This window comes from Drosophila navojoa, chromosome 3, assembly GCF_054131105.1.
Source record: "Drosophila navojoa isolate 15081-1374.11 chromosome 3, UAZ_NAV_1.0, whole genome shotgun sequence".
In the NCBI taxonomy this organism is placed as follows: domain Eukaryota; kingdom Metazoa; phylum Arthropoda; class Insecta; order Diptera; family Drosophilidae; genus Drosophila; species Drosophila navojoa.
This window is the reverse complement of record NC_142891.1, coordinates 736,030-761,495: the sequence shown is the minus strand read 5'-3', so window position 1 is coordinate 761,495 and position 25,466 is coordinate 736,030. Positions and strand designations below refer to the sequence as shown.

General features: G+C 37.5%; 2 protein-coding genes and 1 long non-coding RNA gene across 3 annotated transcripts in view; 2 read left to right on the top strand and 1 right to left on the bottom strand.

Moving 5' to 3' along the window:
* Positions 1-552: 552 nt before the first annotated feature.
* Positions 553-25,466, top strand: part of Pgant2 (polypeptide N-acetylgalactosaminyltransferase 2) — a 28,780-nt gene continuing 3,866 nt past the window's right edge. Inside the window, exon 1 of the mRNA XM_018099101.3 lies at positions 553-703. Within this exon, the coding sequence (XP_017954590.1) occupies positions 617-703 (87 nt within the window). The 5' untranslated portion in view covers positions 553-616. The remainder of the gene's footprint in view (positions 704-25,466) is intronic.
* LOC149091599 (uncharacterized) overlaps positions 3,747-25,466 on the bottom strand; it is a 57,924-nt gene continuing 36,204 nt past the window's right edge. Inside the window, exon 4 of the long non-coding RNA XR_016196419.1 lies at positions 3,747-4,064. This is a non-coding gene — a long non-coding RNA (uncharacterized LOC149091599). The remainder of the gene's footprint in view (positions 4,065-25,466) is intronic.
* On the top strand, positions 16,744-17,448 carry LOC115565764 (uncharacterized). Its single transcript, XM_030391135.2, has one exon. It carries the CDS (start codon positions 16,835-16,837, stop codon positions 17,240-17,242), a length of 408 nt encoding a protein of 135 aa, XP_030246995.1. The 5' UTR covers positions 16,744-16,834; the 3' UTR covers positions 17,243-17,448.

Sequence of the window (25,466 nt, the reverse complement as noted above, 5' to 3'; positions counted from 1 at the left end):
TGAATAACTTTAATCAGACTGCATAGAGCAATTTAGATTTTTGATAAGCCAAGTGCATAGAAGACTTTGCCAGGGTCAGATAACTAGTTAAGAGTTATCTCAGAGTAGAGGGACTAACCGACTGACAGATAAAGTACAAAATTCCTTATCAGCAAACCGAATAGACTCATTTGAGCATTGCGGGCGAGTGTGGCCGATAATTAATTGGGAGCCACAAACGGAAGCTGGCAACAGCTCGGCCATCGCAGGAACTGTGGAACTGTAGTTCAGCTAGCTAATTAATTGCATTTGAATAAATAAAAGTGCCAAAGCGGATGGCGCGGAAAGACAACAATTGAAAAACAGATTTTCAATTGTTATACAAAAATAAAAATTGAAAAAAAAAAATAAGAACAAAGAGAAATAATTGAGTACTGAAGCTCGTGGCATGTGGCACGTGTTTGCGGCTCTCAATTAAATGTAATTAATCCAATCAATAATTTTTTGTTCATCCCGAAACAGTGAAAAAGCAAACGAATTTGCCAAATAACAAAAAACAACACGTCCGATAAATAATACAATATTATTATTATTATAATATAAATCAGTTAAAACAGAAGAAGAAGAATCAATAAACATGCGTCGCAACATCAAATTAATTGTCTTCGTCAGCATCATCTGGATGTTCGTGATGGTTTACTATTTCCAATCCAGCACGGAGAAGGTAAGTTGATAAAAATTATTTCTTATATACGTTAAATTCAACGTAACCCCCTACCCTCCCAATCCATCCTACCCATCACAGTGTGTAGTCTACTTCTTCTTCTTCTTCTTTAATTTCCTACCTCTTCCGGCCAATGCACGAGCATTGATCATCCAACAATATTTGAGCTCCGTTACGTCTATGCCAGTTGCATAGTAATTACTTGCCAGCTAAAATAACAGCCATCGCCCTCTCTCTCTCCCACTCACTCCCTCTCTCTTTTTCTCTCTTTGGTTGCCTCTTTAATGCTGACATATAATTAGCCTTACGTATAGGGGCAGGTAGCTGGTGCAGTAACGCCCCGTGACGCCCACAAAAGCTGCGTATCTCTATTTGCAGCTGACTTACCACTGCCGTATACCCTGTAAACGCACAGTTGTGCTAGAATGGATAAACTGAGGTGCTTTATCCATAAGTGCATATGTGTAAAATATAAAGAAAATATGTTTTTAGTATAAAATTATATCAGATTTAGTTTTAGGCCTTATATATACCCTGTAAAATGTTTATGCTGTTCATGTAAATTTAAAAAATATTATACATACATATATTCTGTACTCTGTAAATGCCTGATACCGTGGCTATATCTGAGCTATGTACTGGGTATTTGCCAGCTCATCGTCTACTCAGCTCTGATCCACTTTCAAGTGGCTTTTACTTTCATTTTTTCGCTCACTGTCTCTTCACTTTTAATTAGAGTCTCTGGTTTTTAGTGCTGACAGTTGTGGCAGTCAGTCAAATGTGGGCGGGAGCACGTGGCGAATGCGCAATTTCCCAGCTTATTCGGGTCAGCAGCGACCCCCACTCTAGCCCCAACTCTGGCTTAAGCACGTGTCGCACTCAAATCTGTTCCTTTATTCGCTCAAGTGCAAAGCTCGTTAACATTTATCGTTATCTTCCGCCTAATCGCTATCGGTATCGTCGCCGTTATCATTTATGGCAATAACTTTGTGCACTATATGCACATAGTTCACTCTATACAAACAGATGACAGTAGATAGATAAAATAGATAAAAAACCCATCTCTGGATGATGAATTTATGACCAAATCAAATGAAACAAAACTAACAACGAAAAAAAAAAAAAAAAAAAAACTGCTATCAACTGTTGCCTTCGATTATACATAAATCAGTAGCAGCGCAACTTTTATTGTCATCGATTAATATTATATAACGATTCATATTTCCATGGGCCAGCGACTGAGCTGCACAGATAAATCTGGCCCTCATAGAAAGTCAACGCAAATAAATGAAATTGGCCAGCAAGATTTATTTTTGCACTTTTTTCTGCAACTAAAAATGTTCATAAATTGTAATTTTGAAAAAGAAAAATATAAAACATAAATAACAATATATAATGATGCTAATTGAATATTTAGAATTTAATCCAAAAATAAATAAAATAGTATTCTTTCCTTTTTAATATATTTTATTATTTTAAACATCTGTTTATTGATATTTTCATTTTTAAATAATTTCAAAAGAATATTTCCAACTGAGTTATTTTTTTTTTAATGTTTTTTTTTTTTTTTTGCCATATGCCACTCTCAAAGCTAACGATGCGTTATCTAAACCTCTCAGATTACGGCACTTAAAAATTCACACTTCATAAATCAATACAAAACAAAAATTGTTTAAAAAAATTGCTTTGTTTTATTGGCAAATAAAATGGAAAGCAACAACAAATCAAAAGTGAAAAAAACGCTCAATTAAATCCGAAATGGCTTATCAAGAATGTTTGCGGATTAAAACGGGAACAAGAAGATAAATGTACAAATAAATAAAAGCGAAGGAAATTACTCGCCATCCTCCACAACAGCAGAAAGAGAAAGAGAGAGCGAGGGAGAGAGAGAGCGAAAAGGCAAACAGGAAATTCAGTTTAAAAATAAAAAATAAAAAAACTTTGAACTTCGTTGGAATTCAGTTGCTGCGGGTCTGGCTTGAGGTCAGCCTGAAAGCCGGCCAGCTTTGACTGGCTTTAGGCAACTATATAGGTATTTATGTGTGATATACGAACACACGTATAATGTATAGCTATATGCATACACACATATTTGCTGTAATCGGATTTATTTGACACTCTCCGTTCAGCATTTCATTATTTCATAGCGAAGATCAAAAGTATAATTAAGAGCGTTTTATTGAATTACTTTTCACACTCATTATACATATATGTGCTGCGATGCATGCGTGTGTGTGCATATGTGCCTGTGTGGGCGCCCACAAAATGGCGTCCGAAAGGCTTTTTACTGTAATTTACAGTTTGATGCGCAGTTTAATAACTTTTTATGTGGAAGTGCACAAGAAGGAAAAAATGAAATTGTTATGTGGCATACTCTGTAAATAAAGAGGGGTATACTAGACTAGAAGTGCTCACAATGTTTGTTAGCCCATTTTAAATAGATTCATTGTGCCTCTTGCAATCCTTGTCTCCCCTATTAATTCCATCTCTGTCTTTATTTGGTTTCTTTTGATTCTGACTTCGTCTGTCTCTGACGCTCTTGAAATCTGTGTCTTTCGTTATATCTTTCCCTATTCTCCTCTAGCCTACAGTCTTCCTCTGAACTGCTATCTTTCTCACCTCTCATTTATCACCTCTCTCTCTCGCTCTCTCACCCTCTCTCCCTCTCTATCAAATTGGATATTTTATACTCAGAATATATATTTTTGCAGAGTATTAACACCTTTGCTTCTCCAGTTCATAAAATTTCCTAATTTTTTTGCTGATGTTCGTTCATTTGTGCACGTTTGCCACATATCAAATGCAACTATTACCCCGACTCCATTTAACTGCGATTACAGCGTGAAATTTGAAAGGGTTTTTGCGGGCCTCAAACATTCATAAATTTATAAAGCTGTGAAAGTAAAATATTTATTATTTTCCCAGCACAAAAAAAATAAAAAACTAAATTGCATTCAGTTCGTTTATATATTTTATTTTATAGTTACTTTTGAGTTGATACTGTCTATTTATCTATTTTTTCTGAAACAAGGTTTCGTGCCTCCGGATATATAAATAATTCATACCATTTGGCTATAGCTACAAGCATATGCAGCAAATATTATTAATTGCATTTTATGGCAATTAAGTGAGGATTTATGATAGATAGATGGAGTTCTTTTTTTTTATGTAAACACTTAATAAATATTTATAAATACTTTATAAAATTAAATGTTAAAATATCATTTTAAATTTGACATTTAATTAATTACAGTTCATTGACGTAGAGCATTTTGAGGTCTTGCAGAGTCTTGCTTGATAGCCTGGGAGTACACACATAATTAATCTCCAATTAAAATGAAGAAATTTTATAGCTGATTAACTGTTAAAAGAAAGATGAGAAAAATTAAAATAGAAATAAATAAATAAAATGATAAGTAATATATAAATAATTAAATGAATATATAAATACATAAGTAAAAATAAATTTAAAAAATATATAAAAAATTCCACAGTTTAATCAATAAATCTAATTTTTTTTTTTTTTATTTATTATTGCATTTTTAACAGGAATTTTTTTATAACATTTGTATTACTTTGTCTAAAAATTCTGATGTGGAGCTGCAAAATCATTTTTTTATTTTGTCCATCGCGTGAAAAGCATTTAAGAACATCTCAGCTAAGATTTCGCACTAATTCTAATAGATAATATATATAATTAATGAAACTATTTTAAAGATTTATTAATGAGCTTGAACAAACCTAAATCAAGCCGTAGCAAAGCTTGCTCTATATCTCAGTTAAATTTATTTGCCAAAATCAATTTAAACAAGGGTTTCAGACGAATTCTCGTTCAGCTCAGCTCAACGCCCTGAGCTAGCCCACATGTCAAATCTATGTCAGATATGCGAACATGATAGCATAGCTTGGCCATTTGGAAAGCGATTCGAGAGCCTCAACATTGCTTCAAAAATGTGTTAATTGAGCTCTAATCGAATTTCGTATGAAGCAAATTGCATATGCACAGCAGGCCGTCCCGAATTGATGTAATAATTGATTTGATTAAACCGAAATAACTTATTAATTATTGTGCAATCGGACGTCCAGCTATGCAAATAATAATAATAATTATAATCTCACATGTCGAGAGCAGAAACATCGAAACTATTTCCTGCTTGACTCATTTCCATTTGGCTTTCGTCTGCTCATCGGAGATGCAAATTCTTGACAACCATTTCCCAAATTGGGTTCAGCTGATGGAACCAGTTTTTGTTTATACGAATATGTTTTTTATGCCTCTGTATTCAAAATTTCAAGTTCAAATTTAAAAAGCTTTAGAAAACACTGGAAACAAAAACTTTACGCCTCAACGATTCGATTTATGGTCAAAGTAGCATTTCAACCTAATGAAATGGGAGGAGAGGGCAGTTCCAGCAGTTGGCCGGCTGGGCGGCTGGGAGGTGCTGCCATTGTAGAACCTCAAATAAAATATCATTTGCAAAAGTCGAGCTTGGCATTGCGTGACAGCGCACAAGTTACGCTCTGTTTGATGTCCAAATGACAATAAAAACACACACGAGCAAAGCGAATGCCGAATGCCACAAAAGCTGCAATTGCAACATTTCACAATGGTATGAAGAGAAAAGTATCTCTTAAGACTATAATAAAGACATCCAACTGTTTGATAAGCCAATTGAGTATGTTGTTCACTGTCTATAGCTCATTTTTATGACCTCTCATGGTTTTTAGTAGAGCTTATCAGAAGTTAAAAGGTCAAAGCGTATAATCTGATGATACCTTAACGAAGTTTCTTTGAAGTGCTCAATGGACGCAATATTTATCTATTAATATGATCCTTATCTAATTAACTGCCAAGTTTCTTTGTCAACTTATACATAAAGTCCATATTGCAAGACTCTAGAAATACCAGCTATAGTATTTTGCGTTTTGATAGTATATGTTATGGATAGTATATGTTCAATATTTGAGATCTTTAACTGTTCTTCTGATTGCCAAAAATTTTCAGTCGAGCAGTGCTCAAATTCAATATAATTTTTTTCAAAAAATGCTGGGGGCTTTATATATAATCTAAAACTCTCTAAAACTCAAACCAATAAATACATCATTTTTATGCAAACTTTAAACACGTGTATGACGACATTGACGTTGCATGAATACAATGTGTGATCGGTCATAAAAATGTTAAGAGTGCGTATGACGTGGGCAAATGACTATAGAGAGAGAGAGGGAGATACGTCGAGCTACTAACGTGGATAGATAAAAGCCATAAGTGTGATACATGGGATCGACAGATCGATGGTAAAATTATTTAGCCAAGGCCCATAGGACAGGTTTGTGGACTACCTAATCATCGCTTTAAGTGTTGCGAATCATAGAGGAAGGAACTGTTCTTTGTTAATCTAAAGTAAATCTGAAAATAAAAGTCTATTTCTACTTCTATAATCGATCACACTTAAATGTGTCAATGAAAATTAAGCTCAAACGGAAATTTTCGGTTGATAAACAAGTTTTTTGTGCATTCGAATTGGGGATCAAGTGTTGGGTGTTGGCTATGAGAAATGCTCTCTACTCAGAGTTCCAGCTGCTTTTACAGCTAATTACCATTTCTAATCGAGCCGTGCAGGCAATCCACGCCCACCGACCAGACGAGACGAGGGCATTAGCTTTTTTGTTGGACGTTTGGCATTTGGTCGAGCTTTGATTTAGAATGAATAATTAAAGATGTTTATCGGCCAGGCCGTGAGTGAGGCGACTGACTTTAGTCGCTGGCCTTTTCTCAGTTTTGGTTTCGTTTGACTGGGTCGATTTTGTAGTATGCCCTAACAGCGGGTATATGTGATGGATCAATAAACCTATTAAACTCTATAAATAGACTATGTGCGTCAAGCCACGAGCGTGGATCTATAAATGTGTGTCTGTCCGTGGAATGTGTATATAGACGGTCGTCTAGAATTAAGTAGTACCTAATATTGCAACTACTATTGCTACTACTATTTCTACTACTATTTCTACTACTATTTCTACTACTATTTCTACTACTATTTACTACTACTATAAATAGACTATGTGCGTCAAGCCACGAGCTGCGTGGATCTATTAATGTCTGTCTGTCCGTGGAATGTGTATATAGACGGTCGTCTAGAATTAAGTAGTACCTACTATTGCTACTACTATTTCTACTACTATTTCTACTACTATTTCTACTACTTTTGTTACTATTGCTATTACTATTTTCACTACTATTGCTACTTTTGCTATTACTATTGCCACTGATATTGCTACCTTTGCTAGTAATATTGCTACCATTATTGCTACTCCTATTGTTACTACCATTGCTAGTTCTATAGCTACTACTATTGTTATCAGTATTGCTACTAATCTTTCTGCTTCTATTTATACTACTATTTCATTTACTTTACCTTAAAGGAGAGTCAAAGTCTTTTTATGAGTAAGAGTATTTGGCATTCGGCTTGCCTTCGCCCTATCATTGTTTGTTGCTTTACTAATTTCGGACGCAAGCACCGAAAAAAGTGAAGAGCAACAAAAAACAAAAACAACACACAATAACAACAATAACAACAACAACAACAACTGTGTCGCGCTGAGTGTACTGACAAAATGCTGCTGGCTTAACCGGCTCTTGCTACACTTTGAAGCCGGTTTGCAGTCGCCTTCAACTTTTGCTGTTGCTGCTGCTCCAGCTGATGCTTCTGCTCTCTCTCCCTCTCCCTTTCGCACCCACTCTGCTGGCACTTGAAGATGCCAGCTGTTGACTGGCTTTTCCATTACGCAATGTAACCCAACGCATCTGCGCAAGGTCGTCGCGCGTTGCGTTTCATAATTTTTATTGAACTCGAGCTGTGTTTATGGCAATACTCACTCTCCACTCCCCACACTCTCTCTCTCTACCCACCCCCCCTTCTTCCCCTCTCTTCGTGCACTATACAACACTTTTGTGGGCATTGTAATGGCATCGTACGTTATTGCCGCTGACGCCTTTTCGGTAGTTGCGACTTTCAATCTCGTTTCGATTGTTTTTATTGTTATTTTACAACTTGTTTGGACCGCAGCCTGCTGGCAGCGTCTGTTTGAAGAGCCACAGCAATGGCAACATCAATTAAGAGAGCGATAAACGTAACAGCATGATTAGGAGATATACTTCTTCATGGAACTAAGCTGTATAAGCAGACATTCGAGTCACCGTTATGCAAGCAAGAAAATATCATAATACCTATCAGTATTTGACAACTATAGCTCTTAAAGTTCTCGAGCTTAAGAACTTTTTATGTTACATTTCTATGAATAATGGCTTTGTAAATGTTTTCCTCCATAAGTAGGTCTCTATATATGTAGTTTCACTTTACCAATTTCTACTAATTTTTATTCAGCAAAAAACAAAAATCCAATATGCCCATTTGACTATCTTGAATGTGTACCAAAAATATTAGCATGCCATGAGTGTATTCCTGTTCAGTTCTACAAGTTCAGACGTACGTACCTTATGTAAACTACGCAGTCCCTGACTCGACACACACTTCAAAAAATATTCGAGGATATTTCTCGAGAGCACGTATACATATAGAGAGACATATATATATATATGTATACATACATATGTATACATCATACTGAGTGCGGTCGAGTCGAAGATGGTGCGCAAGACGATCAACCACATCTTCCGCTGCAGCGAGTGCTTCACGGCCATCAGCGATGAGGGCGAGATCATCTGCAAGGAAGCCGGCTGCATCTTCATCAACAACGCCTTCAACGTGCTGCTGCAGGAGAGTGTGCTGGCCGGCGCCGGCCTAGAGATGCGGCCCGTGCTCTGCGCCGGCTGCCATCACCTGGTCGGCTATCAGTTCGAGAAGAACGACCTCTTTCCATCCCATTTGAATAAGTTTGTCCTGTGCTGCGAGTTCGTGACCATGTGGACCGACGAGGACGTCCAGTTCAAGCCAATGCTGCCGTTTGGCTTCGAGGATGTCTAGCGCACGCCCGCCACCCAGCACAGATGGTCCTCCCTTTTTCCCATTTGCATTCTATGTGAATATCAAATAAAGCACCTAATAAAATGTATCAGATTCCCCTGATAATACTTGGGCTTTTAATAGACTAGTAATGGAATCTGGCTTCGAGAGTAGGAGAGAATGAATCAGAAGATCAGATGATATCTAAATATAAAAAATACTCTTACTCTCTTATTATATTTAATGAAATGATTTACAATGTTTTTAGATGACTCCAAATAGATTTTCTTTTTATTCTGAAACTTTTTGTCAAGATTCAATTCTGAGACTAGGGAAGACTTTGAGACCTCAAATCGTTTCAAGCCCTACTTATTGTCTCTTTCCCATTATTGAAAGGCAACCAGTACAAGTCTGAAGTTTTTTCTTCAAAGTCATCCCTGTTGTCACATCATCCGATGAATGAGCAAAAAATCGCAATTTTGTTGTCTCGTTGTCTGTTGAGCGGTGACGCGAAGGCAACACATGGCGAAGATGTTGTAAGCAGCTAATTTGTGAAATTTTAGATGAGATGCAACTAATTGAATGATATAATGCTCAACTGTAACTGGAAGCCGAGACTCTTGCGCCTGCTCCCCCGCTCCGCTTCTACACTTCTTCTTCTTCTGCGCTTTGAACAGCTGTGAGAAAGAGTCGCAGGCGAAGCGCTAGCAGTGCTGGGCCACCCGAAATAAGCAGCGAAAAAATAAAACAGAAGCTGCAGAAAACCATACACACACACACACACACACACTAGAGGCCAAATAAGCAATGCTAGCAGCAATAAAAACAGCAGCTGGCAGCTGTAAAAGAGCTAAAAGGCCCAAGCGAAAAAAAGCTAAAAGAAATAAAACATTTGCAGTGAAGTAAAGTTGAATGAACAACTAGTAGATACTGTGTAAATGGCTAGCATATATTGAACGACTTGTAGATGCTCTGTAATAAACTTACAGCTATTTAGATTTGTGATCTCTATATGAAATTGAAACTTCTACAGCTGTAAACAGTTTCAACTTATATGGATAGATATAAGAGATTAGGTAAATACACTAAATTCAAGAAAAGTCTTTTATATATGAATATATATTACCATACCCACATAAAGCCAATCACTTCAAGCCACCTATCCTCTCTCATCACCCATAAGAACAGGGTATGCGAAAATGGGAGACGCTGCTAGACCGGAGGTGAATGCCACCGCTTAAGTGGCTAAAATGGCCAAAAGTCACAAGCCAAGTGTTTTCCTTCGGTGTAGCTTTGGGGGCGTGGCGGGTGCCTGACCAGCCCCCGTAGTGGGTAGCTCATTGCAGGCAATCCGTGCCCGCAAACGAAAACGAATTTGAATTTGAATTTGAATTGAAATTTCAATTGTGTCTGGTGACTTTCTCAAAGCGGTTCGATTATTTCGTACTTTCACTTGAAGTTAAATTTTCGTTTTATTTTTATTTTATTTGAACGATGATCTTTAAAGCATTTAGCTGGCATTTAAATGGCCAGCACATTGAGTGGGCCAACGTGAGGGAAAGGTGAGCCACGAAACGGCCCGAAATGTCAACATGGCCAAAAAAAACAAAACAAGTTAAGTGCCAGGCAAGAGGGAGAGAGAGAGAGATGGCAAGATAGTGAGGGAGTGGGGAGGGGCATTTGATTCAGGAAGGCGTATTCGCAACCTTTTTAATACTCATTCACAAGGTGTTGAGGGTATATTGGTTTTCATACGATTTTCGTGTGAGACTTGAGTTGAAGAACTTGAGTTGCCATTTAGTTAAATATAATTATATCTATTATTCACTGTGACTTTTACAATCTTGGAGCCATAAGCTGATAGTCTAATAAATAATATTGCTAATGCCTCTCGAGACCTCTCACATTTATCAAGTGTTTAGGCGGGCATTTAACAGTCGCTGCATAATTCTCACTTATTTTGTTCGTCTTTGCTGCTGCTGTTTTATTTGGGTCCAGTCTAACGAGCCAATGCACACAGTGCCATTAAATAATAATTATTTTACGTTGCTTTTGTTTTTACAGTTCGTTTATTTGTTTGTTGTTGCTTTATGGCATCTTTTGGTCAGTCGGTAGCATTTTTCTTCTTTATTGTCGTCGGGTTTCACTTTTTTGTGTAATCGCTGCAAGTGGCTCTTAGCAATATTTTTGTTGGCCTCTCTTCAGAGGTGACTCTTTAGCTGTATGTGTGTGCACGCGTGTGTGTGTGTGTGTTAACTGTTTGTTATTTTTCCTGTTTGCTGGCATAATGAACTTGAACTTTATGACGCAAAGCCACGTTAAGTGAACGATGTACCCAACGAGACGCCAGAGGAAGTGAGAGAGAGAGAGAGAGGGAGAGAGAGAGGGCGAGTAGTTATGAAGGCAGCTGAGCCACCTGCAGGTGGCTGCCTCTGCGTCTTTTGAGTGCCCACAAATAGCACTTTATATTGTCTAGCTGATGACTGCTACAGTGGCCTTTGGGCAATGAGCCACAACGTGAGATGAGCTTGGCTCATGCTAGTGCAGGCTTTTATAGTGCTCCACATAAATACACACACACTTACATACTTACATACTTACATACTTGAGAACTTGTCAGAGTGCAGTGCTTAAAGCAGATGTAGTGGAAATAAGTGCAAGAACTGGGCTAAGCTGACTGCCCGACATAACTTACGCATCAGCTCATCGTAGATAAGGCGGGCGTAAGACCTTGGGTCATTAAAATTTTACCATCCAAAATGCAGTTATAATAAGTGGAATCAGGTTCACCTTGAAGGGTTGGGCAAAGCAAAGACTTGGAAAGACTTGGAAATACTATGGGATATCTATCGGCTTTAAAGTGAATACAGTTGATCAACAGAAATGAAGCTGGATACACAAAGATTCTTCGGCTGGGCCACTCTGCATGTACTTATGATAAGATATAGCAGAGCTGGCAATTAAAATCTACCAAAAGACCAGTTAACGATTTCGATAATTATCGATATCGACCAGTGATAGCTGACTGAAAACAACATACAACGATTCATAGTCTAAGCAACTGCACTATTGCATATATAAGAACTCAAACCTAATACCCAAGTAAGACTAAGCGAAATATTGCTAGTTGTCGATATATTTTGACGCAATGAGGGCTATGCCTATAAATAAATTTTATATCGAATTCACAAAAACTCTGCCAGAGTCTAAGCAATTCGACTCCCACTAATCATTGAGTATTTGAGAGCTGAGATACAAGACCCAAGCTTTCCATTGATAATTATCGACTGTAATGTGAAGGCAGACAGATAGCACAGCCAAGCAACGCTCTGCTTTTTAATAATTGGGCATAAATACACATCAAATTATTTAATTGATTATCTCTCAAACTGTCTGTTTGATCTCACGCCAAAGCCTTCACGCTTATTGAATCTGTGGTCAAATATTGCCCTCAACTATTCAGCTTCATTAAAAGCAGCCGAATTTCCAAAAGCCCATTCAATTAAGTATTAAATTGTAAATATTAAATAATGTGTGAAGCAGCTCGAAATAATAAACGTTTTTTGCGGTCAAACTGCGCAGGCAGCGCGCATCGAAAACTAATTCGAATTATTAAGCTAATTACAGCGGAATGAGCTCATGAAATAAATAATGCTTTTGGTGGTCAAACATAATTTAGGATTAACTATGGAGGAGAGTATGAGGCTGCGCTTGAGTTTGAGAGGGAGTATGCGCAGCTAGAGTATACCCTGTGGATTGATCAAGACATTGAATGGATGTGTGAAAAAGTGAAAGGTTATGAAATGAATAATTGAGGTAAATATTTATATATCTTATATAAATAATATAACTTTTATGGGATGCAATGAGCTTTAGGAGCTGGTATAAGGATAGATGTCTGATGAAGTGTATTTCTATATAGCTAAACTATATTACATATCGATAATTATCGATGTATTTTATTAACAGTGACAGTAATACTAATGTTAACATTAGCAGCTCTCTACAAGAGATAGAGAGAAATCTCTTGATCTTCTCAGGCCATTGCTCAGGCCAATCAAGTCTGATTATGAATGATCATGAGAGTAACTGAAATAGTAGAAAGCAGAAATAATAGTAGCAATACTGATAAAAATAGTAGTAGCTATAGAACTAGCAACGGTAGTAACAATAGGAGTAACAATAGGAGTAACAATAATGGTAGCAATAGTACTAGCAAAAGTAGCAAAAGCAGTGGCAATAGTTACAATAGTAGTGAAAATAGTAATAGCAATAGTAACAATAGTAGTAGAAATAGTAGTAGCAATAGTAGTGCAATAGTAACAATAGTAGTAGAAATAGTAGTAGCAATAGTAGTATATTATACACGAGTATTGTTTAACTTCCATTCACGCACATTCATTGCGCTTACAAAGAGACACCTCAATGTGCGCTTCGCAGGGTATGCAATCGCAAACAAAGGCTGCAGCTAAACACATTGCGTATACGCACTGTGTATGCGAATACAGAGAAACTTATATACATATGTATGTGTATCTCTGTGGATGGTTAGCTTGTGTTGATTGTGGTGCCATGTGGCTGCTGTTGACATTGATATGCTCATCAAATGGCTGGGCCAAACAAATACGAGCTATAAAGTGGACTATGGCAAGAACTGTCTAATTAGAATGCGTCATTCTCTGTGTAACAGAGTGACTGTGTCTGTGTGTGTGTGTGTGTGTGTGTTCCTCTGTCTGTGTGGCGAAATTTGTCGCTTTTTTGTTGTTTAGTTGTTTAGTTGTTGCTCTGCTTGTTTGTTGTTATGGCTTGCATACATCAACTGGCCCAGTCCATGAATCCAGCTATGCATGCATAGCTCTAGCTGTGGAACTATCTGTAGCTGTAGCTCAACGCTTGATGGATGAGCAGAGGAGAGTCGTCTGCCGCCCTTCACGGCGCACAGTCAGCTCTCATCTGTGCTCATCAGTTCAGTTCAGTTTGGCTTGGTTTGGTTCATATTGATGCTGCAGCATCTGTGCTCCATCATTCGCATATTCTTTTATGCATGAGGCAAGCCACTCGATGCGAGTCGATGCGAGTCGATGCGAGTCGACTCGACTATTGCCTGACCCCTTTTCGACTGAATTTGAACTAATGAGCGCTTGAGCTATTAAAGACGCCAGCAAATGTCGCCTGGCCTTAATTGATTGAGCTCAAAGAGAATTCTGCTCCATAAAGTTCAAAAGGCAATAATCCATTGTCTCTTGTTTTCGCAATTTATGCAAAGCACTTTCAATATATTTTATGAACATCTTGTTGCCACTGGCACTGGCAGTCGCAGCCGCATCAGCACGACTCAAACCTAACAGCATTCGCACTCGTAGCTCCCATTGTGCCACACATGCAACATCTGCTGCTGCTACGGCTGCTGCTGCTGCTTCTCTTTATGCAACATGCAATTTATTGCTGCCCTGTGAAATATTAGCCAAGTCTTTGCTGGCCAGCCAGCAGCCAAGAGCCAAGAGCCAACAGCTAAGAGCCAAGAGTTAAGAGCTTTGTGCACCAAAACCTTCAATTAGCATATTAAATAACTCAAACTCGGCATTTGAGCTGAGTTCTCTGTGGCAGAGCGCAAAAGTTCTTGAGAGTTGCAGCAATTATTATTATGCGAGTTACTTAGCTCTTGACCTGAGCAGGAATTTCTAAGTCTCTACAAAATATTTAAAAGACTCGCAAGAGATTTTAGCTTAAATATAAATTGTATAGATATAAATATTGTATACACATAAAAATAGAATTATTTTATTTTTTATACTATGATTAATTTTCGAAACTGAGAAATATTTAAATTTGTGTATGACCCAGTTGCTCTGAGTTAATTCTCACGAAATGCAATGAATTGTTGTTGTTTGATCTATGAACACGCCTAAGTGATAAAAATTTAATTTCCAAACAGAAAATTTTGTTTATTTCTGTTAAGCAAAAGTTCTGTGAGCAAATGTTTTGCCTTGCTTTAATTTTATTTCATTTTTGCCTTTGCTTCATTTCAATTCTTCAATACTTAAATATTTCCATATTTCAGTGTGTGCTGCGAATTTCATTAATAATATTTTACAAAAATATTTCTCCATTACGCATACAATGTTTTCACACTTAAATAGTCGCGAGCCGTTTATTTGTTTACTCACGCTGCAATTGAGATCTAAACATCCAAGAGAATAATGAACTTGTGAGTTTTATGTGAATGAGACTACTCATACCCTGTAGACTTTGCCTTTACCCGCTTTGACTCTATTATGAATAACTTGTACTTTAAGCTGACTCACCTGCGGTATTAAATACTCACATTAACGAAACTGAGCAAAAACTGAGCTACTTCAACAAGTGCAAGACATAATAATAATTTGTTCAAAATTAAAATTAAGTTTACGTTCAGCTCAAACTTTTCGACTTAGCCGTAGGCAAACACCTCGAGGTGGTTAAGTTTTGTTTTTGGCTGCTTTAAGCCGTTGGCCAACACAGGAGCTTAGCTGGCTAATTGTGTTTTCGGTTTGGGCCAGGTCGAGAGTGGCAGCCGCAAGTGAGCTGCCAAAAATCGAAGGCTAAACCCGTCAGCTGCAGCTACTTGGCCAAAAATACAAGGAAGCTATGCAGCATTCGACACTTTTGTCTGCCACAAAGATGCCACACATCAAAACAGACAGAGAGAGAGAGAGTGAGAGAGAGATAGCAATTTGCAATTGTTGCTGTGACTACAATTTATTTTGGCATCTGCGTCTCGTCTCAGCCACAGAGCCTCAGCCTCAGCCTCAGCCCCAGTCTCGTCTTCAAATGCATTTCAAGTTGCGCAACGATGCATTGCCAAAGCAGCTGAGTGAAGAAGATGTGGTCTGGTTGGTGTCTTAGTTAGCTTATGCAGACGCTTTTCCGTGTCTGCCTGTGAGATTTTTCAATTAACCTCACGGGCCAATTAACTGCAGCTGCTGCGATTCACACACACACACACACACACGTAGCGCTGGCCTTGTCATAGATTAAATTATATACATGCATAAAACTATTCACATTATTCGATTATTTATTTGATCCACTCTATGTCTGTGTGTGTGTGTGGCATTAAACGCATTAAACAGTTGCATTGTTTAGTCAGAGACAATAAATTAGCCGTCATGTTTACAGTTTGCACTTTTGGCCAAACAAATTTTCCACACGGTTTTCTCGCTCTGCGCCTATTTGTGGCTTATGCAAATTGGCCAAAAGCTCAACAAATAGTCAAACAATTGATTGACAGCCCAATCGGATAAGCGCCTCCCCAGTCACTCGACACATTTTGAAATACCCTCGACGGCCTTCACAAAAGACGGCCAGACGAGGAGCACTTAGAGGTCGGTAATCTGTCCTAAAACTTGGCTTGAAACCGAGAAAGTTGACAAATTTTACATGCCAAGAAATTAATTAAAGCCATTTCATTCATATCCATTTACTCAGAAGGGATTTCCTTCTATAGATCTATTCACGCATGAATTTAAATATTTAGGAAAAAATAAGATTAAATTTCTTATTCAAATATTGTTTACTCCTAATTAGATTTTGCTTGTTCTCTTATATAGATCTTAGATGTACGAATAAATATTAGTAAAATACATTAAATCTTTGTGCAGAGTATCTTCAAGTCTATCATCATCAGGCCAACACAAAATAGTATTTCGTATCATTTAACTGCCATCATCAGCATGCAAATGGCATAGTGTAAACTGTGATCTCAGTGAAAATGGTAAAATTATCCAAACTTGAAGCTGACAGCTCATTAAATTGAGCGCTAGACAGCGGGAGAATGTTGAAGAGGAAATTAGCCATGTCCAAGATTGCGCATTGTTAATGTGCCATAAAAGCTGCTCGGAAATCGTAGCCAAAGAGTGAAAACTGCTGCGGAAATGTTCAAATTCAAAAAGAAAAGACAAATGAAACAAAAAGTTTGAGTTTTACAACTTGATCAAGAAATTGACATCGGCCAGTCGACAGAGAAACTTTGGTATTATTTTATTTGATTTCTTAGCTCAGCAAGCTATGTATACATATATATCAAATTGATATAAGACAAATTTTATAATAGAAACAAATCTGTATAGATATCGGCCGAAAGCGGAAACTAAATTTTACATTCGCGTCACTTCGATCTTCGAGCATGAACAGCGAATCGTCCGAGCATCGCGAAAATCTGATCGGTTCGAAGAGTCTAGAGCCGATCGGCGACAACATGAATAAGAAGAGCAAGCGCAAAGGCGCACGCTTCTCGTTTCGCACCTTGGCCCACATGGTGGTGATGCTGCAGAAGCGCTTGGTCCACGCCAAGTCGATGGCCGAGTATGTCGATGTCACCGACGATGTGGCCTACTGGCGTGCATTGGCCTTGTCGCGCGGCGAGGAAATCGATCGCTTCATCAACATCATTGAGCTGCAGAAGAAACGCATCGACACTTTGGAGAACGATCTGGGCACATTGGTCAATCTGGCGCAGGAGACACAGAAGATGCTCGCCGACATCACTCCCGAGAAGCCCAGCGAGAAGTCACGGCAAGATGAAACCGTCTAGCTCAAGAATCTCTCCCTCTCTCTCTCTCTCTCTGTCTCTCCGTGTGGAAGTCTCGAGAACTTTTAACAGTTGTTTTTGTACCATTAGCATATTAGTTAGAGCGACACAAATAAGAATCACTAAATAAATGCAGCTACGATCGATAGGGGCATTAATGTTGACTCTTAATTAACTAGTTTATCAGCTAATTAAATGAAAATCGTGGTATTGTCATTGTCATCGTTATTGTTATTGTCATTGGTAATGTTATTGGCATAAGCTACATTAGTATAAATATCAGTATTAGAAATAGCATAAGCATTGGCATTAACATTGGCATTAGCATTAGCCTAGTTAGCCTTAGCCTTAGCCTTAGCCTTAGCATTACCATTACCATTAGATTTCGCATTAGCTTTAGCATTTGCAATAGCATTAGCTTTAGCATAACCAAAAGCATAAGCATAAGCATTAGCATTAGCAATAGCATTAGCATTAGCATTAGCATTAGCATTAGCATTAGCATTACCATTAGCATTAGCATTAGCATTAGCATTACCATTAGCATCAGCATTAGCTTTAGCATTAGCATTACCATTACCATTAGCATTAGCATTAGCATCAGCATTAGCTTTAGCATTAGCATTAGCATTAGCTTTAGCATAACCAAAAGCATAAGCATAAGCATTTGCATTAGCATTCATATTAGCATTAGCATTAGCATTAGGTTCGCCTTTATTATTCTTATCATTGTGAATATTACAATAAGTCTAACAAATACTTAACTGAAGTCTTTTGCCTAAAACTTGTTTTCGCCCATTTGCGCTGTCCGACTAATTATTACGGGACATTAGGTTACCAATGCGGTAATTGCTTCCGTATTTATCTTATCAACTTTGTTGACCCACATTAGCAGTTTCATATTTTTCTTTTTTTTTTTCTGTTAAGCTTTTCCATCATTTGTTTGGTTCAATTTCTTTTTTTATTAATTAGTGAAAATTTTCGCCAGCATTTTCTTTTCATGTTTTCTCGCTGCGTTTTTAATTTGCTGCGTTTTTTCTTGTGCTTTATTTGTTTTTCTTCTGTATCACTTTTTTGCTGCTCAATCACTGAGGCTTAACCCCAGCTTTGGCTCGTTTGGTGTTTTATTTTGTCGGTTTTCGTTCGTGTGTCTATTCTGCTTGTTTTTTCTTCTTTTTTTTTTCCTGAACTCTCAGCTGCTCAGTCTTCCAGCTGAATGATTTTCACATCGTGTAGTTACGTGTGAAGCAGAGTGCATAATTTAGTAATTGGAACGTATCAAATTTATTTCGAGCGAGATGTCTTTGTTCACGTCAGAGAGAAGAACTATTTTGGTGATCCATATTGTTAAATACTTTATCGAGAGCTCTCTCAAATGAAAGCTCTGTGCTACTAAATGCGCTGCTTTCTTTTCATACTTTCGATTTAGTTCGGAGCTGAAAAGAATTTAGCTCTGATTAAACTGCAAAATGCATTGCAAATGAGCTGAAGCCATTCACTTTAGCATGCAGAATTGAATTGTGGGCTTCGGACACACCCAACTGTGGCATTGTCGGCCATGCGTCATAGCCGACCAAAAACAACGGCAACAACAACAACAACAGCCACAGCTCGTTAAGCAAACAAACAACAATAAGAAACAACAGAATTCAATTAAAAATCTATGCACGCCCAAAAACATATTGATTCGACAAAAACACGAAAATATTCTCCTCTGCAGACAGTTGCCAACACACACACACACACACACACACACATTCATGCGCACGCATTGGGCTACATTCACTCCAAGAATAATATGGCCAAGAATAACAGTTGAATTGGAAATGAGACATGACTTGCTCACTAAAAATTTAAATAGAAATTTTCAATTCACTTCGAAGCGACCAAAAATCGAAATGGAAAAGAATTCAAGTTGCATTCGAGCTATTTGTGAAAAGGAAAAACTTTAATTTTAATGTGCGCAATGAAAGCAGCAAAACGAATAGTAATAATGATTATGATGATGATAATAATAATAGTGGTAGTAAGTCAGGTCGTGGCACTGACCCAGCTGCTCTCGCTAGTCGGAGTGAGTAGCAAATGCATTGCAGCAATCAGACTCTGGTCTAAGCTTCTTTGTTTGTGCATATTTGCTCTATTATTTCCCTGTCTCTACTTTGACCTCTCCACTTAGTTTGATCTCTTCTTTTAGTTGTAAGAAGCAGAAATGTTTTCAAAATAAATGGGTCAAATACTTCTAACAGTTTACTCTACTTTACTCCTAAAGTTATGTCTTATACTCTTCTTCTTTCATTTCACTTCAATACTTGAACTCTTATAATAACTTTTATGATCGTCTTCCCTGTTCTTATAGATCATATGCTAAGCTCAAAGTATTTATAGCCCTACAATCGTCTCTGATCTCTACTATAAATGGTTATTTCATTCATTTTCTTCAAGTATTTTACATAATCGTCATGCTTGAACATTGAAAAATACTTTTGCTTTCAAGATCATGTATATGTTATGTGTCTCATGTATATTTATAGCTCTGAAGTGTTTTATAACTGACTGCAGGGTATCTCAGCGCCGAGTAGTGCTCAAGCTCAAGCACTCTTACTTTTTGGTTGCGCTGCTGTCATTATAAACCTGAAAGCCCATTCAAGTCTAAACTAATTTCAATGATTTGTTTCAAGTTTCTATAACGAAAAAAGTGAAAAAGAAAATGATGAAAAAAAAAACCTAATACATACATATATGTGTATATACCATACATGACCAGACATTGAACTCAAGCATTGAACTTTATGCGAGACATACAAAAACAAAAAGTGGAAAAAACACACACACACATAATACCCGAAAAGAAAAAAAAATCCATTTGCGGCAACTTGTTGCTGGCATCGACCATATCGATGAGGCCTGTCGTTGTTATTGTTGCTGTTGTTGTCAATTGACTAATGACACAGTTTGGATGAGCCGCATGGAAAATTGCGCTGTTTAGGTCAGTCGAGATGTGTAAGTGTTTTTGGCTGAGAGCTCGATTGATTGATTGATGGCCTCACACAAAAAATGAAAAACAAAAGCTGCTGCTGCAATAATACAGCCCGCGCTGCAAGCCTCGAGCTGTTTGTCTTGCGCGCCAAGCCAGCCAATGTTTGTGGCTAAGCCCTAAAGATCACGTTCCACTAACCGACTTGGCAACACAAACGCTCCAGGGCCCAGCAGCGGCTGAATAGCTGCAATACCCTATGTATGCTATTGTATGTGGGGGGGCATGTTGGGGCTTATTGTTGAAATTGTGTAAGAGCTGAGGGGAAGCAAAGGTACTTTAGCTGAGATATATAATAGATGATGAGCTATGTATTATTAGAGTTTGTATATTTAAAATTTAGAGACAAGTTGAAAATGATTTCTGCTTCTCTTTGTCCCCATTCTTGCTTTGCATAATTTCCCGAGGTATCTCTTAGTCAGTCACTGCACAACTACAACAGTCTTAGTTGTCTCTCACATATACATATTTATGATATATGCATGAGACGTGTTACACACACCAGGAGCGACTGGGCTCTGGGCTATTTATGGAATGCAACATGAACCTGGGCAACAATCTAGCAGCTAGTTGCGATGCAAACACGGGCATAAATTTAATTTGCATACCCTGTAATTGGCGGAATGTGTGAGCAGGAAGACCAGAATCAAATTGAGTGAAAGAGCCAAGTTCTTTGTGAACTTAGTTTGAGATTCAAATGGTATACTCTATTTATATACATATATAATATACACAGTTATTAAAATACTTCTATAGTAATATCTGTTTGCACATCTTCAAATCGTGTTAAGCTAAAGAGCTTACAAATAAATTATGAGCAGCGTGGCAAAGGGAACTTGATAAAATCCCTATATATGGGGTATTACCCCAAGTATTCTCTCTGCACACATGTATGATATAAATCATTTCAGCTTTAATAATTTTTAACATAATTCCCACATAAGCGCAACAATATCTAAATTGCAATCACGAACAAATACTTTGGCCCATCTCGTGCGAATTGACTAAGGACTGCGCTGGCCATTTATTATATTAGGCACACGCACACACACGCACCCACACTAGCACACATTTGATTTATGTCTAATTAGAAGCAGTAACAAGTTAATAACCAATATCGATACCATTAACTCCCATGCGGGCAACTGCGAGGCATTCGCTATTTGGCGTTGGTTCTGGACTTTGGCCGCTGGGCTCTCGGCTCTCGGCTTTGGGGTTTGGCTATTTGGGGGTCCTCGATTGTTGCTGCTGTCAATTACAGCTACAAAATGCGCATAATGATCTGCAAATAAGCCGCTTACCCGGCTCAGCATACAAAGCCCGGCCGAACACACACGCACACACACACACACACATACAGAGCTGTGCATAGAAAGCCAATCAATGACTGAATCGGTCCCCAAACTCGCCCGCACAACAAACAATGCAACTAATTAAGTTACACATGGCCGAGGAGCGAGGCGAAAGCGACAAATCGAATGGCAAAATTGAAACTGTTGCCCACAGCATCTGCATGGCCAGGCAGGTGGGTGGGCGGTTGGCAGTGGGACAGGTTGGGTGGGTGGATTAGACCGAACAATAGCTATTGCATAGACGACGATCTGCGACAGGCAATGGACCGAGTCGCAACACTGGACCATTGCGTATACGCAATGTGCACCTTGAATTGGTATTTGACTGTGGATAATTGGATTTTGGCATGTCCTTTCATTTATGCATATTCGATATACTTGAGATTATCGATATATGGATATATGTGTATTCATATGCGATACATTTGTTATGTGAAAAGTCAGTCGAATAGTCGTGGAAAATACAATTAAACATGACGTCACAAATACACATACACATATTTGATAAATAATCGATAACAATAAAATAAAGCTTAGACAAGTCATATATATTGCAATGTATTAGCTATTACTCAAAATCACCCACTCATCCTCTGAAAACATGCTCCACATAGCCTTTGAGCATTCGATATTCATTTAACGAATGCCTCAGAAAACATATCGGTTTTTTTTTATATGAGCTATTCGATATTCACATTTCGATTTGTGCCTTCTCTATTCGATATTTTACATTCGATATTCGCAATGAACGTAATGTAAAAATATTCCCAAGTATTCATATTAATATCCTCTATATGAGTACCTTATTCGATGTTCTAATAATAATTAATTTCCTTAGCTAATTAACTCATTCCATGAGCATCAAATCATATACATGCACATACATACAGTATAAAATATTTACTCCAATAGTCTCAATCAATATCAGCCCGATTTATATCGCTCTACAAATCAAATTCGATAGCCTCACAGAGACTTATCGCTTACTGTCGAGAGAATTTAATCCTCGTCAACGTCAACTGTTGCTTATTCTGGGTGTCCTTCTTGCTCACAAACTCTATTGTCACATATCGCAGAGCGTCCTTCTGCTGTTTCATCTTATTTCTTTGCTTCGCTCTTTTGCCTGTCCATCATTTAGGGTATGCACAAAAGCAAAAACCAGCTCAGACTCGAGCTCGTAATTAATGATAACAGCCGAAAGCGTCGCAGCTGAATGCAGCATGATATACCCCAAAGCTCAGCTGACAACAAAGGCAACAACAATGCTTGGTCCATGTGATGGGATAATACTCATATACACTATATATATATATGTGTTCATTTATATATAGTGCAGAGTATTATCACATCACATATTCATACATATGTATGTGTAGAATAGAGAGACAAATGCTCAGGACTTGTGCTCTTAGAGGGGAAAAAATATTTATAGTCGAGCATAAATGTGGCTATCTAAGAATAATAGAGCTATTAGCATGCGAATCAAAGTGAATGGGAAAGTAATAAACAACAGAAATGTGAAAACAAGAATGTGAGCAACAGAGTGAATAGAAATGAATTGAATATGACAGACAGTAGGCAAACAAAAAAGTACTGGGAGTAATATATATAGAGATATACAAATGCGAACTGTGGAAAAGAGAGATGCAGAGTGATTTTATAAGAATAAAAAATATTTGTATTTAAATATTTATTTTCAAGTCATTTGATTAGATTTCAATTATATAAAATGAAATTGTAGATAAGTTTGTAAATAATATTTGTTGTCAAAAAGTAAATAATATCAAAGAAACTCATTAATTCATTTGAAATATTCAGTCCAATGAAATTTCAAATAAACTCTAACTCTCTTGTACAACTGCTTGTACTATTGTTCAAGAGGACTCCACACAGACAAATATACTCTTTCACTTTTGTGATCAAGTACAACTGGTTTGCCTTACACACATATAAATATAGTATTTTCATTTGCATTTGCCTGGCAAAATATAAATCTGACTGACTGCATTAGCTAGCTTCAATTGTTATCTTTGAATTGAGGCAATCAACCAGAGCCATAATCAAGTTACTCCCAACACAGTCTCTATTCTCTATTCTCTAGATACTTACTCCCTTAGCTCAAATGTAAATAACAATGCAGTCACTCTCACTCTTAGTCACACATTTCAGCACTAAACAACCATTTTGTATATTTTTTTGCTTTTCTTTTTCAATGTGCTGAAAGGGGCCTCGACTGAGAGTCGCATAAAAAATGCGTTCGTAAATGGCGCTAAAAGGCGCACGTCTCATGTAAATCGTAAGCAAATGCTAAACCGAAAAACCTAGTCAAACGAAACGGAAGTTGAATGCAAAACGTGCCGCGCACGACGCTTAAAAATTGAAATAACACGCATACGCAGCGTATCACAAATGGAGTGAATAGCATGCTCTCTCTCTCTCTCTCTCTATCTCTCTCTCTCTCTCTGAATGCGTGTGGAGAAAAAAGCATGACAAATTGATTTAAATGTGAAAAGCAATTAATAATCAAGTCATGGACAGAGCTCTTGATTCTCTCTCTCTCTCTCTCGCTCTCTCTCCTTCTGTCTCTCTCTATCTCTCCCTCTATCCCACTGTAGTGACTTCCCTTTCGAGTGAAAGAGCAGTCGGTCAATACTTTGGACCTTTTAATGGCCTCAACTGCACAACAAAAAGAGCTATGGAACATTAGCCAAGTGCCCAAGTTTCTGCTCAGCCTTGTGCTCCTCATCAAGCTTCAGGAACAACAGCTCGAACTTTTCAAACTGTTTCCAAGTGCTCAGCAGCTGCTACCATTTTTAACCTTTTTATGCTCGCTTTCTTGTTTGATTGAGATTTTGGCTCAAGTTTCGTAAAGCCTGAAACATGTGTGCTTTAGCTTAACAAACGGCCCTCAGCTTCCTCTTTCCACAAAATCTTTTCAAACTCTAATGTATTTTTATTATTTAAATGGAAAATACTTGAGTACGCTTCTGAAATATGTATTTGGAACTTGAGCAATTGATTGATTATAAATTGCAAATTATCGAATTGATTTTGTCATTCATAAATTCAAGAGGCGAAGCTAGCAAAGCAGATTTTTAAAGAGGTTTGACGTCGAAAAATTAGAAATATAATATACAGTAAAGCTTTTGCTCTGGCTGTAGAAAGTAGCGCCTAGTGAACATTGATGTTTTGTTATAATCCCATAGGTAGTCTAAATATATAATATAAATAAGAACAAATAACTGCCGATAGTTATCGATAAATATGACCCTAGTAAAAAATTAACAGATAGTGAAAATTAAGAATAACATATATTATATAATGTATAGACTTCATATAGTAATTAAAATTCTTAATACTATTTATCCCTCTTGCAAGGTAGATGGCATCAGCAATACTAATCGATATTGAATACAGATATTTTATTATCTGTATGATGTATTTGCTTCATATGAACTTTTGCTCTAGCTCCGTCTTAACATAACACATAAGTCAAGATATTAAATGATAGTATATCACATTTATAAATGGTCTCAGCTTACAATCGATAGCTATCGACAACTCCGAGCTTTCTCCATTTGTTGTTGTGCTAACTATTCACATTAAGCCAAGACATTAGAGCACACTTTTAACGAGTTGCAACAATTTATCGCCCAGCCCAAACTTATCTCAAAGGCACACAAACCTAGCATGTACGCATGTAGTATGTGTATACGATATATAGTTTCTATATACATATATAACCATATTTTTTCCGGTTGCAACTGGGTCAGACTCTGCTACCTTTTTGCCCTGTTTTCATAGATTATGAATCTTTTGAAACAAAACACGAAAGGGGCAA